The sequence below is a fragment of the Lagopus muta genome, chromosome 6 (genome assembly GCF_023343835.1).
Source record: "Lagopus muta isolate bLagMut1 chromosome 6, bLagMut1 primary, whole genome shotgun sequence".
Classification (NCBI taxonomy): Eukaryota; Metazoa; Chordata; class Aves; order Galliformes; family Phasianidae; genus Lagopus; species Lagopus muta.
Window position 1 is genome coordinate 45,896,536 of NC_064438.1, and position 17,192 is coordinate 45,913,727.

The 17,192-nt window shown below is 43.4% G+C and overlaps 2 protein-coding genes and 1 non-coding gene across 13 annotated transcripts in view; 1 reads left to right on the forward strand and 2 right to left on the reverse strand.

Moving 5' to 3' along the window:
• SYNE3 (spectrin repeat containing nuclear envelope family member 3) overlaps positions 1 to 17,192 on the reverse strand; it is a 254,097-nt gene that overhangs the window by 59,498 nt on the left and 177,407 nt on the right. For 6 of the 11 annotated variants that reach the window (XM_048949928.1, XM_048949925.1, XM_048949933.1 and 3 more), the window contains exon 1: positions 349 to 11,165. The exons of 1 other annotated variant lie outside the window; for it this stretch is intronic. The gene's annotated coding sequence lies outside the window, so the exon portion shown is untranslated. Of the gene's footprint in view, positions 1 to 19; positions 325 to 348; positions 11,166 to 17,192 lie in introns of those variants that run through there. 4 more of the 11 variants (XM_048949926.1, XM_048949927.1, XM_048949929.1 and 1 more) reach the window with 4 other exon arrangements.
• Positions 9,765 to 10,037, reverse strand: LOC125695603 (small Cajal body-specific RNA 13). The gene has a single exon (XR_007378015.1). It is a non-coding gene; the product is annotated as a small Cajal body-specific RNA 13 (non-coding RNA).
• GLRX5 (glutaredoxin 5) lies at positions 11,353 to 17,148 on the forward strand. Its single transcript, XM_048949939.1, has 2 exons — positions 11,353 to 11,729; positions 15,723 to 17,148. The coding sequence occupies exons 1-2, from the start codon at positions 11,426 to 11,428 to the stop codon at positions 15,899 to 15,901; spliced, it is 483 nt and encodes a 160-aa protein (XP_048805896.1). The 5' UTR covers positions 11,353 to 11,425; the 3' UTR covers positions 15,902 to 17,148.

Sequence of the window (17,192 nt, forward strand, 5' to 3'; positions counted from 1 at the left end):
CCGCTGCTCGCGCTCTTACCGAGCTGCTCCTCGTGGAGAGATGCGGTTATTTTCTTGTTTGACCGAAAGGCATTAAATAAGAGGCTTTACCCGCCCGCTTGCTCCACTGGGGAGAGGCGCTGCAGGGCCCGCAGCCGCACCGTCAGCCAGAAGCTGCGCCGCGGGGACACCGTTAGAGCCGCACGGCAGGTTGCCGCAGCCGCCCGGGCGCAGGGTTGTCCTTGCCGCTTTGCGCTGTCAGAGAGCCTCGTCCACCCCCGCCGGGACGGGACGCGGGGGCTCTCCCGCAAAGCGCAGCCTCACCGTTACTCCCCGCAGCGCGAGCAGGCAGGCCCGCGCCCCACTCACCGCCGCGGCACCCGCCGCCGAACGTCCCTCCGGGGCCGCGGCGCTTCTCTCTCCGCTGCTCCCGCTTCGCTCTCCTTCGCTCGCTCACCCTCGGCGGGCCGCCCGGCACCGGCCCCGCCACTCAGGGCTGCGTGGAGTGCCCGCCCTCGGCCCTCCCCGCTGCGTCGCCGCCCGGCCCGGCGGGAGGCGTTATGCAACGCGGCGGTGCGGAGCGGACGGAGGGGCCGGGCCCCGGGCTGACAGCTCTGGAAGGGACTGGATGGGTCTGGGGGCACAAGTGAGCTGAGCGTCGGCAATTGTGAAAGAAAAAAAAAGCCGAATTTCTCACAGAATCCTATTTGGGGACTTAAAGCTCTGCGAAGCACCCAGCACTGTTAGATTCGTGACACAAACATGAATGTTCCCCAGACGTGCAGGTAGGTGCAGAAATCCACACCGACCCACGGACAACAGCAGCATGGCAGCTTCCCACCAGCTGTACGTGAAGGAAACTGCCCCAGGGCTCTGCAGTTGTTTGTTTGGGCGCATGGGGAGTTCAAACCGAAAGTTGGAAAGCAAAACAAAACCCAGCAAGCCAAAACCGTTGTTTGAATTAGGCGGTTCTTCTACAACCAGTCCAAGCGAGAAGTCGACAATATACGTCCTAGTTATTGTGGAAAGATCAGCTAAGAAAGAAAAAGAACAGCAGAGGCAGTGAGCAGGCAGGTGCGGAGCGGGCTCTCCTGGCAGCCAGAGGCCGGAGCCACGGACGCCTGGTGCTCACCTGCAGCAAGAGAAAGTTCTCATCGCGTGGAAATGGCCCCAGGGAGGGAAGAACGAACAGTCGTATTTGAGCAATAATACAATGTAAACAAACAGTAAGTGTGTGGAGCTTTTCTGTATTTCTCAAGGCACAAAAATGTTCTTTGTGAGAGGTTGTGTTGCTGCCTTCTGCCGCTGCAAGCTGCTGCTCTCATCTGCATAGCGAGCAGAAAAACCGGACGCTTCTGATAGAAGTCTCAGCCATATATAACAGTCCTAAGGCCAAGAGCCTCAGGACACATCATCCAGAAGTGAAAACAGAGCATGCTCTGGGACTCAGTGAGAAGCAGAGGACAAGGGCTGTCCAGTGATGCCATCTCTCAGTGCAGGCTGGCACACACCACTGATGTCTCCTGGCCACATCTGCAAGGGTGGCCTCTGAGGACTGGCTTCTGTCCACAGCTTGGATTCAAGATGGTGCTAATGCAGCTTCACCTGGAATAGCTCAGTACCTAATTGCTTCCATGAGGACTTGACACCTCTCACTCACAGTGGAAAAGGATAATGGGAATTTGTGAGAATTATTTAATGGTAAGACACATGCATTTTTACAGTTAGTTAGTATAGTTCTGGCCTTGAGACACCGAACACCTGAGGTGGGACCTTAATTACCCCAAAGTGTGCCACTATGATCTATTTAAATTGTCACTGAGAGGGGAACTGGACACTGTATACCTCCTATGTTTGTGGACAAGGTAGTCACCCAACTTGGGAAATCTGATTTACTCCCTAGCATGGTTTTGACTTACTTGAAGTTCATATCAACAGCACAAAATAGCACCTACACCTATGCAACTGCTTGTGCCTCACAGTAAACTCAGAGTTGGTTATCTCTTAATCTTTGGAATAGTGAGAGAAACCGCACACATTCCAGAGAAGTTGAACTCCACAAACATGCATGTAGAAGAGGTAGATGATAAAGAATAGAAAATCTTATCTTACAAATTTTCATTGGGAAAACTGGCTCAGACATTTAGGTACTTAAACAGTCCTTACTGGCAGTGATTAATTTGTAACAAAAACATTCCCTAAGACTTTGTACAACTAGATGTTTTAAGTCCAAAATGAAAACAGCCCCTTGCAGAGAGCTTGCTGGCGGTGGGCAGTGCATTGTTATTTTTAAAAATCACTTGCATTAAGTTCCCCTTCTGTATTTCCCCACATGGCAGCTTGCATGGCTCTGATTTTACTACTTCCAGCAGCTTTGTACATTCTTAGTTAGAAATACACACAGGCAAACAGCAGGCATTAAGTAAATGAACATTCAGTGCATTATCTAAACAATATAAAACTGCACACACACCACACCTAAATAACAACGGAGAGGTCAGAACAACTAAAATTAGAGCGAAAGGGTGGGGAAGCCTCTGAAAATGACAGAACAGAAGCTTAACCCTCTTTCATTGGAAGAAAGGAACATATATTTAGAAGCCATTTGCTCAGCCTCTAAACCAAACCACAAGTGGCTGTCAGTGAACATGCAGCATTTTCAGACATTTCCTGTGATGCGCAGAATACCCAATGGACTGGGTGGGAAGCACCAAATAGTGCTACTGACACGCACATGTGTTGGCAGGGTTTACTCCACGGGACTGACAACCCACCACAGGAAGAACTGCAGCAGAAAAGCACTTATAATGCTGCAGGGTAACTGCTCTCTGTTATTAGCATAACACACCCTTTACCACACTCATAAACGATGACAAACAAGTACTACAAGATATTAAGATGTTTCCCTTTTTGCTTGCTTGGGTACAGCAATGTCAAGTTGTTATTCATAATGAGTCATTTGGCAGTCCTATGGTGGGAGGAATAGCATTTATTGGAATAGTAACATTGGTGTGCAGTGTACCACTGACATATGTCTTGTCTTTAACATAACAGGTTTTGACACTTGGACTTCTCAGGGTTTGTTGTTTCTTTTTTTTTAGTTATGAGAAGTTGTTGCACATGGCTTGATAGAAAGCTTCAGCAGGCGATGGTAGCAGTTGCTATAGAACTCTTCTTGAGTGGGTGAGGAACGAAGTGTCATAAAAAGCTCTAAAGCAACAAATCTTCAGGAACAGCAGAAGAAGGTAGCAAGGTTCCCATCAATTAGACAAGCTAATTGGTTCTGGATTCATACAGAGATCATACAGTCTTGGCATTTCACATTCTCCCTACTACACATTTTGACGTTTACCTTCTGTATAGATAGTCCCCACATCCTGGGCAGACAGACCACTTGTAGAAGGAAGTGGGACCTTGTGATGGAGGATCAGATGCCTTTGCAATGCCTTGAGAGTGTTTAATGCTGAAGGGTAATAATATAACTAAAAATGCTTGCTAAGCATACTTATCTGGAGTCAGCAGGTCAGCAGCTACATACCACAAGTTCTTCCTCACACAATTCCTGTAACACAGGAATTACTGAACAGAACATCAAAATCCTCAGGAGAAGAACCCCAAGCACTTATTCTCTTGTGGTCATCAGTAGGCTGTGAATGCTGAAACTATGGGATCTCTGTGCCCCCCACTCCCAGCAGTGATTGTTTTCCCTAAAAGCTGTAACATTTAGGCATCAACAAGGTTACCAGCTAAGCAGGAAATAAAGTTTCTAAGATGTCTACATTTTTTTCTCCCTGAATTCAAGATTGAGTACCATAGAATGGCTTGGGCTGGAAAAGACCTTAAAGCCTACCTAGTCCCAACTACTTCCATGGGCAGGTTTGCTAGGTCCAGCTGCCCAGGGCTCCATCCAACCTGGTGTTCAAGATCTCCAGGGATGGAGCCTCCACAACTTCTCTGTGCAACCTGTACCACTGTCTCACCACTCTGAGTAAAGAACTTCATCCTAACATCTAATCTAAGTTCCTCTTTTAATTCAGCCCCTTTATTGCCTCCTGTCATATCAACTGCAGCACTCAGCTTGGTGTTGTCTGCAAATTTGCTGAAGGTGCACCGAATTCCTCAAGCCTCAAACCCCCTCAAGCCCCAAGACAGCCCCCTGGGGCACACGACTTGTCACAGATCTCAACCTGGACACAGAGCTGCTAACCACAACCCTCTGTCTGCAGTCATTCAGCCAACTCCTTGTCCACCCTTCAAATCCATCCCTCTCCAGTTTAGAGTTAAGGATATACCCATTTCATTGAGAATTTTTCACTACTTTCTTCTGCTTTGTTTGCAATATATTTTGAAGCATACATGCAGGGTTTTTTTCCTACTTCCTTCCCCCCAGTATCTTTACAGTCCTTGTTGACCTATTTAAGCTAGGGAAAGATGTTAACATGGAAACAGGAGGCTGTAAACTGGAGAATTTAAAAATATTTTTGAGAAAAGGAAAAAAAAATATTGCTTCTTCACTTGAAAATAGAAATAGAGAAGCTTGCTCATCTCACATCTTTTCAGATGAGATCAGACAGTGGGAGGAAGGTAGAAGTGGATGTAGCCAGAGGTTATTGCATATGAGCAAAACTGTAGGGTTGCTTAAACCTGTATAGTTTGGAGTGCTGCACTTAGGAAGCATGGAGAGCTGCACGGAATTCTCCAAATCATGAAAAAGGTGATCTCACAAAAATGTCACACAAATGAAAGCCAGTACTTTGAAACTGAAAATCATTTCTTACCTGTAGAACTTCATGTTCTTCTTTTAAGAAAATTTAATTAACTGATATGAGCCAGCAGTGTGCCCTGTCAGCCAAGAGGGCAAACTGCATTTTGGTGTGCATTCAACACAGCACAGCCAGCCAGTTAAGTGGACATTCCCCTGCTATACTTTGTATTGATGCAGCCTCACCTAAAGAACTGCATATAGGAGACTCGGGGGGATTTTATGAATGTGTATAAATACCTGAAGGAAAGATAAAGAAAGGATGGAGCCAGGCTCTTCCTCTTCTCAGTAGTGCCCTGTGCTGGGCTGCTAACATAGGAGCTTCTGTCTGAACATCAGGAAACTTTTCTGAGCACTGGATAGGCTGCCAAAAGAAACCATGGAGTCTCTTCCTTGGAGATGTTCAGAAGCCACCTGGGCACCCTGCACTGGGACTGACTAGCTGACTCCAGACATCCCTTTCAAACTCAGCCAATCTGTTATTTTTATATTTCTTAAGTCGCAATTTTTATACAACTATTAATTTATGCTTTTAACTCTCTGCAGACCAAAAAAAGTTTGATGACTGTATTACAGTTGTAACCAGAGGCCAACTGTAGCCAGATGCCTAGTATGCTAAGGAGTCTGAGTACCTAGAAGCCTACATGCTCTGGAGAAGCAACAACATAACCACGCAAGAAAGCAGATGAGGAAGGGGATATGTTGACCTCTGCTTGAAAATGTGGAGGAAACAAAACCAAAATGGAAGGTTATTTTTAGGGGCATGCAGTATTAACTTCTACTAGCTAACAGCAGTGCCTCAGTTGAAGTCAGTAGGAGATAAGCCAGCGGGAAGACAAGACCTGTTGCAGATTCCACAGGACCTGAAGCCAAATATCCTCGGTCCAATTCCAGCATGTTAGATTTTTTTCTCTTCTCCTGTCCACACACCTTGTATTTTTCCAAGTAAAATACCAGAAGTTAGCTTTAAAAATATTCTCTGGAGTCCACAGGATAAAACAGCAAAGACAACTGTTGAAATACAACATTCCACAAGCATTCTACTTTTATCACAATGAATTACATTTGGCTCTCCTTGCTCCCATTCACACTACAAACACCATTTTGCTATTTTTGTCTGTGAGACTCAGTCTGAGTCAGTTATACTTTCATCTACTCTAGTCTCTCTGCCTCTAGAAATGCCAGCTCTGTGAAGCAACTTACTTGTTTGTATCTAGTCTTTTAAGGGGCGAGAAACACAAGCTAGAAAAAATGTCTCTTGTATGCCAGCATTTAAAAGCGGATACAGTTCTAGGAAAAGTCCTTAATTTTATTTTCCTCCCTCCCCAGCACGCGGACCTTAAATCATTTATCATAGTGAATTCACCACCATAGCCTAGCACAGAACTACAAAAGAATGCAGATCAACTTTCTTCAGTTAAGTGCCTCAAACTGAAGCACAGTGATAGAAACCAGCTGCACCTCTGTCTCTTCATGACTCCCTCTACTAGCATCAAAACAAATCTGTAGACAAAGAGAAGTCTACTGCTGGGGGAGAGAGCATAAGGATGATTCCCACATATCTACTCTACTGTACTCTACAGTGCCCCATTAACAAAAAGAGATTATTTGAAGTCTGAGCTTTTCCCCAGGCTTCTGTTCATAGGATGCAAATACTTTTTTTTTTTTTTTTAAATTAAAAGAAACTGCATAAAACAGGTCTCTGTATGAGACAAGCCAGTGCTACAATTAAATCTCACATCTTTTCAATACAAGTTTTTTTTTCTTTCATCTTGCAATTAAGTAGCTGCTGTACAATTTCACATGTCAGAGGAGGAAACAAATTAAAACAAAGCAAGGGAGTTAAGCTACTACAAACTTCAGAGGATGAGCATGGAACACTGCAGCACTGAAACCCATACAAAAAAAAATGTAAGCAAGTGAGAGGAGGGTGACTTTATTCTGCACAATTCTTCATATAATAGTAGGACTATAAACATCTTTTTGTAAGGATACACTGATCTTAACTGTTAATTTCAGTTTATCTTCTCACTTAAACCTCACTTTCTTCTTTCTGATGTCACTTTATAGCGCTTTATATATAAAATTTATAGCTAGAAATTAGTCTCAACATTTCCACATACAGTTGAGAATGACTCTCAATATTTGTACAGAAGAACTTATTTATGCCATACCCAATATAAAAATCACATTGATAATAACTGAAGACTCTCCAGAACAACTTCAGTTGTCAACTATACACATTTCTTGAAAAGAAAAAAAAAGGCTAAACGATTTGTAATGAAAACCACAAATCTTTATTGAAACACTACAGTACCATGTTTATACTGCTAAAATAAACTTATACTTAAGGTACATCATAACAATTCTGTCTACTTCACAAATATGCTGTTGTGTGCAAAATGCTTCAATTCAAAATGCTTTACTTGGGGAAACTTTTAATACAGTTGAAATCCACATGCGATGACATGCTTGGTAGTATCTGTCTTGTTCCATGGAGCAGATGATATGGCCAGTGATGTTTATTAACATTCTGGTGATGTTTTTCCAACAGATGTGACATTTCTCAAAATGTACATTCTTAATTAAAAACAAAAAACAAAAAACAAAACACACAACAGACTTATAGAAGAAGGCCACTAAGATGATCAGAAGGCTGGAGCACCTCTCATATGTGGAAAGGCATGAGGGAACTGGGATTGTTTAGCTTGGAGAAGAGAAGGCTCTGGGGATACCTCATAGTGGACTTCCAATACTTCAAGTGTATAAACAGCAGGGGGAACTGCTCTTTACAAGGGTGGATAGTGATAGGACAAGGGGAATAGTTCTAAACTGAGACAGAGGAGGTTTAGGTTAGATATTGGGAGTTTTTCACTCAGAGAGTGATGACACACTGGAACAGGTTGCCCAGGGAGGTTGTGGATGCCCCATCCCTGGAGGCGTTCAACGCCAGGCTGGATGTGGCTCTGGGCAGCCTGGTCTGGTGGTTGGCAAGCCTGCACATAGTTGGGGGGGGGGGGGGGGGGGGGGGAGGCTGAAACTAGATGATTTTTGAGGTTCTTTTCAACCCAGGCCATTCTATGATTCTATGATTACTTATTGGAGGATTTTCCCGGTAATAGCAATTATTATCTCAAGCGATTGTTGCACTATTAAGATAAGGGAATTCAAAAGATCTAACCATCCTCGATGACAGCAAGAGTTCAGTTACTGCAGCCTGCCATTTTAGTGAAGCGACTCAGCCAGGGACCCTCAGCAGGCACCTCTGAGCTGTCAGAGCCCTCTTGTGGACACTAAATACAAGCTTTTCTTGCCTCGCTGCAACTGAACAGTTTTCAAACAAACCATCTTCAGCTTTCGTTTGTTCAGTACTTGACCCAATAATAGTATACTTGTGTTTAGCAGATAAATTTTACTTTCTCAGCTTTGTGCAATGTTTTTTGGTTTTTTTTTTTTTTAGACCAGTGAAAAATTCTGCCGTTCTTAAGTCCAAGTCAAAAAGAGGCCAAGAGATGCACAAAGCATACTCAGAGGTAACACTTCTCAACTTAGTATGAAAACTAACATATATAAAGTTATACTTCCTTTGTAATAGTGAAAGACTCAAGGATTGCTATCACCTGCAAATAAGCAACAAAGGTCGAAAAGTCTCTGCTCAGGAAACATAGTTGCAAGAAACTTGCTTACACTGAACAGCAATTTTACTCTATTCCGAAGTTCACACCGCATGGTTCTTGTCACGGGACAGCTTCACAATTCCCAAAGCAGACTTAGTACACTCATCATACCGGGACTAATTACTTGGTACTAATTTGTACTATTGTATTAATTACTTTGACATCTAAAAAGTGTCTAATTTAAAGCTCTGCTCTCTAGCTTGAACATTTTACATTCTATTCACTCAGTACAGGACTCAAAACACTTCTACTTTTATCATTAGCATGACTTCCCCTCATTAAAGGATCCAAATCCAACAACTGTCTTAGATCACCAGTTAGGTAAAATTACTATAAAAGTTTCACAGCTTCTTCTTCAGCATTCAAAATGTATGTATGCCACACAGATTTTAACTGTGCAGTCCAGAACTGTAGGTACACTGAGCATTCTAACTGGTCTCAAAGGACAAGTTGATGCTGCCAGATGTTGCCCTGATGATACACCTCAAATTATTCACCTGGCACGCAGAACAGGAGCTTCAAAAAAGCTTCAAGAGACAATAAAACACTTAAGTAGAGCTTAACTGTTATTGCATATAATAACATTTCATTTTCAGGCTCTGCTACAAGTAAGGAAGACGTATCTGACTCGGACACAAAGAGGAGTCCTGCCCTGATAAGCTGAAACAAGCCTTTTCTTCTGATCTTTTCAACCAGCTGCCTCCCCTTCACCTCTGCCACACACACCCACTTTTTTTTTTTCCTCCAAAGGGAAAAGCCTCTGTGACAGTATCATTCTTAGACACCTTTGTTCTTGTGTACGTATAAGAAACTCAAACCATCAATTCATAACCACTAATTTTGCTCAGCTGCAGAAGGTCTGGAAATGATTGAGTTTAAACTCCACAGTTTTAATGTGCTTTTGTTACTGTTTTCAAAATTGAACTGATAACAGTTCTTCTAACAGGAAGAAGAGCAAAACATCAGAAATCCCATGGGAGTTCCAATAATACTTCTCGTGAACGGGTGATTTAAATCATTGTCTGGAAAATAAAATATAAGTAGTTTCAGTTTAGTCTAAAAGTACACTGGACAAGACTGCAAATATTTTTAATTGTGTTGCTATAAAAAATTGTAGTGGGCTAGTTGTTTTAAATCTTACCAGCAGTGAAAAGAATTTATCTACTAAAGAGTGCTGCATACTTTAAAATACAAAAACATTTGACCAAACTAATCATTTCCTTTAAAATGCTTCCTGCCAAGCTTAGAATTACCTCACAAAGCCAATCTCACAACACTGCAACAAATAACTGAATTCAGGTACTTCCTTTTAACCCATTACTCAGGCTTCGAAGAAACTTTCCAACATTTATAGCAGTTTTTAAGTGTTCAGCAGATATTACTCTATTTGCTAAACAATATCAGACTGCAAAATTGCTCTTACTGTTGATAGATCAATAATGACATGGGATAAGTCATTATCTCCGTGGCAACAGGATTGTTACTGTTAGAGGAACATTGCGCATGTTGCTGCTGCTGCTCTAACAGGCATGCCTCGGCTTCCTCGCACCGCTGCTCTCTCTGTAAGCCTGGTATGCCCAGAGTACCACCAACCAAGGGCATCTCTTTGACTACAGAGGATTCCACTGCAGCTGAGGTTATGCTGTTCCTGAAGGAGCTTACCCCCACAAGGATTTATGACCCTTCATTGTGATGTCTCCATTTCGCTTCTCTTTTCTTATTAACCATATCCTTGTGGAAATAGCTGGAATTAGACATGGGATTCCAAATACAATCAAGTTTCCATCACAACCTAATGTGTGTCTATTAATTTTTAATTGAGAATTCTAGTTCAGCACGGTAGCATCTTTGCCTTTTTAATTAAATTTCACTTAATTCCCTTCCTGAATCTCCAGAACATTAAAGCAACAGGCATCTTTCTGGTAGATCAGAAGTGACAAACTGGGCCACTTAGCCTCTTCTACATAAGACTCAGGGAGCTTCTTCATAACACATCAGTTTGACAAAGAAACAAAAATATAAAAGACACACATTTTGCAAAGATTAAACAAGCTTTATCCACTATGAATTGTTGCACATGCAGTGAACGACCTTGCTCATCAACCATAACACATAAATCACAGAAAACAAGAACTCTTCTATGTCTTGGTCACAAGATGGGTTGGTTTCCAAAAGTAACACAGATGGCTGTTACTACTACCAAACGTTCAGACGCCATCCCCACAAAGCAGGGAATACGCTCAGATTTGTTACTTGCGGGACGCACTGCTTTTGTTCTTTAGCCCCGCAAACGCTCCCTCTTACCGCACGTCCCTCGCTGCTGCCAGCTTCCGCGCTCCGCTTAGCGCTCGGCAGGAGCCCGGGGGCTGCAGAGGAGCTCCAGCGGGGCGGGCTGCACGCACGGGGCAGCCCCTAAAGAGCCTCTGCGCCCACCCCTCCATCTTGTACTCCCGGGCTCCGCTTTTATGCTTCGGCAGAACCGCCGCAGGACTGCCCTCTCGGCGAACAAAGCCGCTCCCGACCACGTTGCGGCGCTAAGCTCAGCAGGGTCCTACCCTGCCTCCCCTTCGCACTGCAAAATGAAGGAAGGCAGCCACCACCCGGAAGCGGAAGAAAGGAGGCACGAGCCGATGACGCGCCCACACGGCTTCCCGGGATAAAGCAGCGCACCGGGAAAAAGCCTGACCGGTAGCGGCTAGGGAGTGGGCGGGGAGGCAGCACCCCCCCGAATCCGATCGGCCTGGATTGACAGGTGCTTCTTCCAATATCGCTGCAATAACGCAGTTCCCTCCGCAAATAGGAAAGAGAGTGCTGATGGGAGGGACAAAGCTCACAGTGCTTTCACGCTATTGGCTGTCGGTGTTGATCGGCGTCTCGTTGCACCTATGCAAAGGAGAAGTTCCTCGCGACCTTTCGCGCCCTCAGCCAATAGGATTGTAGTGCAGGCTCGGGTCCGGCGGTGCGGGGTGGGGACCGCCAGTGAACGCAGTTGGGTGGCCGGGGCAGGATGAGCGGGTCTTTGCGTGCGGCCCTGCGCCTGGGTGCCTGGGCAGCGCGGGGCCGACCCGGGCGGCGACACCTGAGCGAGGCAGCTGGAGGCAGCGGTGGGGCCGATGGCGGCGGCGGCGGCTCGGGGTCGCGGGAAGCAGTGGAACGACTGGTGCGGGAGCACCCGGTGGTGGTGTTTATGAAGGGTAGCCCGGCGCAGCCCCTCTGCGGCTTCAGCAACGCTGTCGTGCAGATCCTGCGGCTGCACGGCGTGGAGGACTACCGTGCCCACGACGTGCTGCAGGACCCCGACCTCCGGCAAGGTCAGCGGGCCGGGGTCACCTCCAGGCGCACCGCCGGCACGATGGGGCTCGCTGCTCCGTGCTGGGTGTTGTTTGTTTTGCTTCGGCTTGTGAGCGGCTTGTACCCAGAGCCTGGGGCTGTGCATCGCAAAGACGAGCTCACGGGACGGAGCCTGCGGGTCGGGGTTCTGTGCCACGTCGCTTTCCCTGGTTCATAGACACGGAGGTCTGGAGCACTTCAAAGAAAGGTTGAGGGAACTGGGGCTGTTTAGCTTGGAGAAGAGAAGGCTCCGGGGAGACCTCATTGCAGCCTTCCAGTACTCGAGGGGAGCTTATAAACAGGAGGGAGAGAGAGTTTTTACGTGGTCTAATAATGATAGAACAAGGGGAATTGCTTCAAGATAAAAGAGGGGTGATGTGGGTTTGGTGTTAGGAGAAAAATCTTTGCTCAGGAGGTTGTTAGGCACTGGCACTGCTGCCCAGAGAGCTGTGGGTGCACCATCCCTGGTGGTGTTCCAAAGCCAAATTTGATGGGGCCCTGGGCAGCCTGAGCAGGTGAGGGGTGACCGTAACCATGGCAGGCAGGGAACAGAGCGAGCTTATGGTCCCTCCCAAGCCAAACCATTCTACAGTTATCAGATGTGTTCTTTTCACTGTGAACAGTGTTGTGAAACCTCATGAATGGTTTGGACTTGGACCACTTTGTTCTCTGCCAGCTGGGGTTCTTTGCTGTTTTTGATGAAGTACGATGCTATGTTTTGTTATGATAATTGTTTGCACAAGAAATATTTGCATTACTGTGCAAACGGTAGGAGCTATTCTGTATGTGTTGTGGTTGTTTCTTTTACTTGTAGAAAGCCTATACTCAGTTCTTATGACGCTTCCATTTTTCCCCTTTCCCTCTGATATATGAGGTTGACTTGAGGTTTTATGTGGCTAGTATTGCAGGTGCGTATTGTTAATTCTTCTAGTCCAAACTACACCAAATTGTGATTTAAATTTGCATGCTGTTATGCATCAAGTGACCTCAAGTGATTTGGTATCAGGCTGTGTGGACAACCAGCTTGCTGTAATACCAGCACTGTTGAGTTTGCAGGCTGGCCTGGCTCATTGCATTGTGGGATGAGCCAGTGCCAGAGGTGGAGCCTTGAAGTGCAGAGTTACCTGAGGACACCCTTACTTTTGAGGCCAATTGCTTCCTGTACTACCTCTTTTATCCTGAAAAGCCACTGTATGTTCACTTTAGTGAATGGCAGCTTGTAGCAGAGGGGAGAGATGCTGGAAGATGTAGCTCTGTAGCTTGCCAAATGGGATTCACCAGTGACTGAAGCTCTTTGTCCCTTTTGGTCTCAGGTGCTGAAAAGTCAGATACCCTAAACATGGCACTTTCCTAAACCCTCTTCACGAATGTATTCTTTACTGATATGTACATATGGGGATAGTGAACAGATGTTAAATTTTTATCAAATATCTAACACTTCTGCTCAGCTTAAGCGTTGACATATAAACTGGGTGCCAGCGAGGAATGTAAGTATTTGCATATTTGTATGCTTATAGCACTTGTAATAAGAGTTTGCTTTTAGCAGAGGTGATACTTCAGGCACATTTAACTAGTTTCTTCTCTGTACCTACACCACATTTTGAGGTTGTTATTTTTCATCTGTACTATAACTGATGTACTGAAGCTTTACCTTTGCTGAAATAAGGCAGGCTGTAAAAACATCTCCCCACCTCTGCTTATCATCTGAAAGCACTCTCAGGTCTACAAAACTATTTACTAGTACTTATGATGAATGATTTATGTGAACTTGAGCTGAGGAATGTGTTTCCCTGACACAAATCCTTCATTTTGAAAGAGAACTCCATGCTCTCTTTTAGGCTGTGGTTCCATAACAATTTATGTTTCTTCAATTTGACTTTGCCAAAGGTGATTCTAAGTTGGCAGATCAAATACTGTGAGGCTAGTTCAGATCCGTGTGGTGACAGAAGCTTGGGGTTGTGTACTGGAGAAATAGTGGTTTAAACTGGTTTGAACTGCTGCAATTCACCCTCAGATTGTTTCCATTGTTTCTTTACATTATTTAAGTACTGGATGCTGTCACAGATCTTGATATTTCTTCCCACCTTTGGGCTAGTTCTTCTACCAGTACTAATGATCTTTGTGGAAAGGTGATGCTTTTCTGGAGAATGTGGTGAGGGTGGTTGCTTGACTCAGTTCTTTGATATGCTTCAGCATTTGTTAGTGCTAATGCTGGTTAAAGGGAGGCTGAGATTTGGTGGTGGGAGTTCTCTGGGCACCCCTTTTAGTAGCAGTTTGCACAGATGATGGTTTTGCAGTCACTGCAGTGTACTAGTTCAACTGTCAAGCTTTAAACCTGATCTGTGGAGTGTGGTTTTACAAGACAGTGTTTCAAAGGTACAGCTTCTGAAGCGCAGAAGGAAGTACTTACCTGCAGGGACTGGGAAGAAGCTCCCTGCAGTGTCTGTCCATACTGCTGAAAGGTTAATAGCACAAGTGCATCCTGAGTTCAGCAAGCATAGACTGGGCTGGCTTGCTTCAGTGCTGCTAAAGTAGTATTGGTAAACGCCATATTAAACTAGGGACTACTGAACAGGTTGAGGAAGAGTTTTGTTTGTAATCTGGTTGAGCCTGAATACACAGGCTTTGCCCAATGCATACAGTGTGGCATGTGATGTTCATATTGTCATCTAAAGTTGAACAGATCTTTAAAAGACCTATCAGTGCTTGTCTGCATATGCTGTTGGGTCTTAGTAGAAAATATTTCTGTGGAAGAAAAATTGGTTTGCAGTGCTTGCTTGCATTAAATTGATATGTGGTGCCCTTGGTTTAGCATTACAGTATCTTAACAAAAACCATCCTTATTTCATATCTGACTTCTTTGAGAAGGGTTATCCTTAAATTTGCCTTTGTGTATGGACTCAATTCTTCATTGCAGTTGTTATGAGTTAAAAGGATTTTAGTATAAAAAGATTTGCTTCTTAAACACTGTTCACATCACAAGTTCACATCAAAGCTTAAAATTTCAGCAAACTTCCTCTAAACAGCCAAGAAAGGGTTTAATGAAATGCTAAGGAAGAAATTGCAAGCGGTGATGCTGAAGATAGGAGCTGATGCTGCACTTTATAGTTATAGTATAGTATATATACTATAGTGTGTAGTACAAAAGGTTTTTCTTAGATCACAGTTATCGTAGTAGATTTTATTTTTAACACTGGTATTTGATTTCTGAATTGATGGTTTTGTGTGGAAAGTCATTTGGCAAATTAGATTCACTGATTTTTCTGTATGGTATTTTTCCTGGTGTCTCTAAATGCATTAAGGGATGCAATTTATGCCATTTGGTCAGTTAGTATTTTTGGATGGCTTTGTTTATTTTTTTATGAAGTATATTTTTTAATTTAATGCCGTACTTCATAATTGTGACTCTAGCTTCATTTGATGCAGTCAGCTCCTCTAAGAGACTTCATTCTTTGTGCCCCTCCCTTGAGCTGTAAGGTCTGGCAGTGAAAGATAAAGCAATTTGAAATTCATAAGGCACTTAAAGGGGCAAATGTATGTTGTAATTGAAATTGCGGTAGTATGTCTTTTACTGAATTCACCACAGCTATAATGTATTTTAAAGTCCCTTAGGGAAATATAAATGGCAGTGGGATCCAAACTGTTCTCAGTGGTTTTCAAGATTTCCCATTTCTTAACATATTTGTTTCCAGGACGGGGAAGAGCATGCTGCATTTTTTTCCAGCACATGTGAAGTTGTTGCAGCAGCTGAGCTGACTGCATATCTTTCAAACCACATCCAGAGTTGGAGCGAGAGCCAAACCTACTGACATAATTTTTCTTTCAGTGTTCCTGTTAGATAGAAAAATTATTACTTCAATGGGGAAGAAATGAAAATATCAGTTGACCGATTGAAGCAATTGTATCTATTTAAAGTCCTATTCTATTTGTAGAGTTGGGGAAAACATTTAACAATTTTGTTTTCCTTTTTGTAGGAATAAAAAACTACTCCAACTGGCCTACCATCCCACAAGTATACCTCAATGGTGAATTCGTTGGTGGCTGTGATATCCTCCTCCAGATGCATCAGAATGGAGATCTCGTAGAAGAGCTAAAGAAGTTAGGAATCCGCTCAGCACTTCTGGATGCAGAAAAAGACCAAGAAAAAAAGTAAAATGAGGAAAAGAAAAAGATGCCTTGATGGGAAGGAACGAAATATTTGATAAGAACTTGTAACCAGTAAAGCCTTATGTACTTCAGTTCAAAGAAGGCATCTTTTTACACTGACACTAAGATTTATCAGTGGATGTCTGTTAGCTCATGGTAAATGTAGTGATGTCAGTATTTTGATTTATGGATATTGTGAAAATTTGATCATAACCACTGTACTATAAAGCATACACATGTGGAAATTGTTTTTTAAAAAAGTTCACTTCTAAAAAGATTCTTTTGATTGATGCAGGAGTAAACCAAAATAACTAATAATAATGCTATTTTTATTGATTTTGAGTGTTTCTTTGTTACACAAGCTTGTGCAAACAGTGTTTGCATTCCCTTGCTCTTGAAAAAGTGCTAAGTAGTGCTTGTGCATCTGTGGGTTTTCTTGTTTTTGTTTTTGTTTTTTATAACTCCTGATGATAAGAATTCCCAAGAACCTGTAAAGTTTCTGCTATCTCACATGATATACAGGAAAAAGCCCTCCAACAGTACATGAGAAATCATGGTATGAGAGTGCATGAAATACACTTTTGTTCCAAAGGGTAAAAATAAACGCACTAGTACAAATACATGTATAGTGGTCATTTATTACTTTGTATCTTCCCGTTAGCTTTTAAAGGACTGCTATGAATTGTGCCTGAAGATTTTTATAAAACCTTTTCTACCTCTTGCAAAGTGGCTTTTCCCTGTTTATATACTTGGTGTACTGCAGTTTCTCTGTGTCAGTTCTAGAATGTGGGAATTGTTGAGGCTTCAGTGTTCTTGTTTGCAGAAGTACAGGAGAATACTTCAGTAGTTACTGTATTATTTGCTTGTTACTAAGTTATCTGTTTAGATCTGTTGTGTTTCCAAGTATTGTCTCTGCACAGCTGTGGTTCCTGGACTATGGTCTTCAGACAGGGGTTAAACAGTTTAAAGTTTCATTGGAGACAAGATTAAAAAGTACAGCAGGAGGGCTACTGAAAATAGCCAAAGTGTTTCTTTGTTGGAAGCTCTGGGAAGTCTTCAAGCAACTATCTAACCTTGTTTTCCTGTGTGAAAATAAATAATCTTAAAACAGTGTAGCTTCACCTGGACAGTAATACTGCTAAGGATAAAAGTTAACCGCACTGTTTTTTAATGCCATTTACCTTTATGAATGCAGACCAAGGAATGGTTTGCGTGTGAGCTAAGCAAGTGATTGGAAATAAAGCGTTTCATGTAGATTGTCTGCAAAAGTTCCTTTTTATTTTAAATTACTATGATGA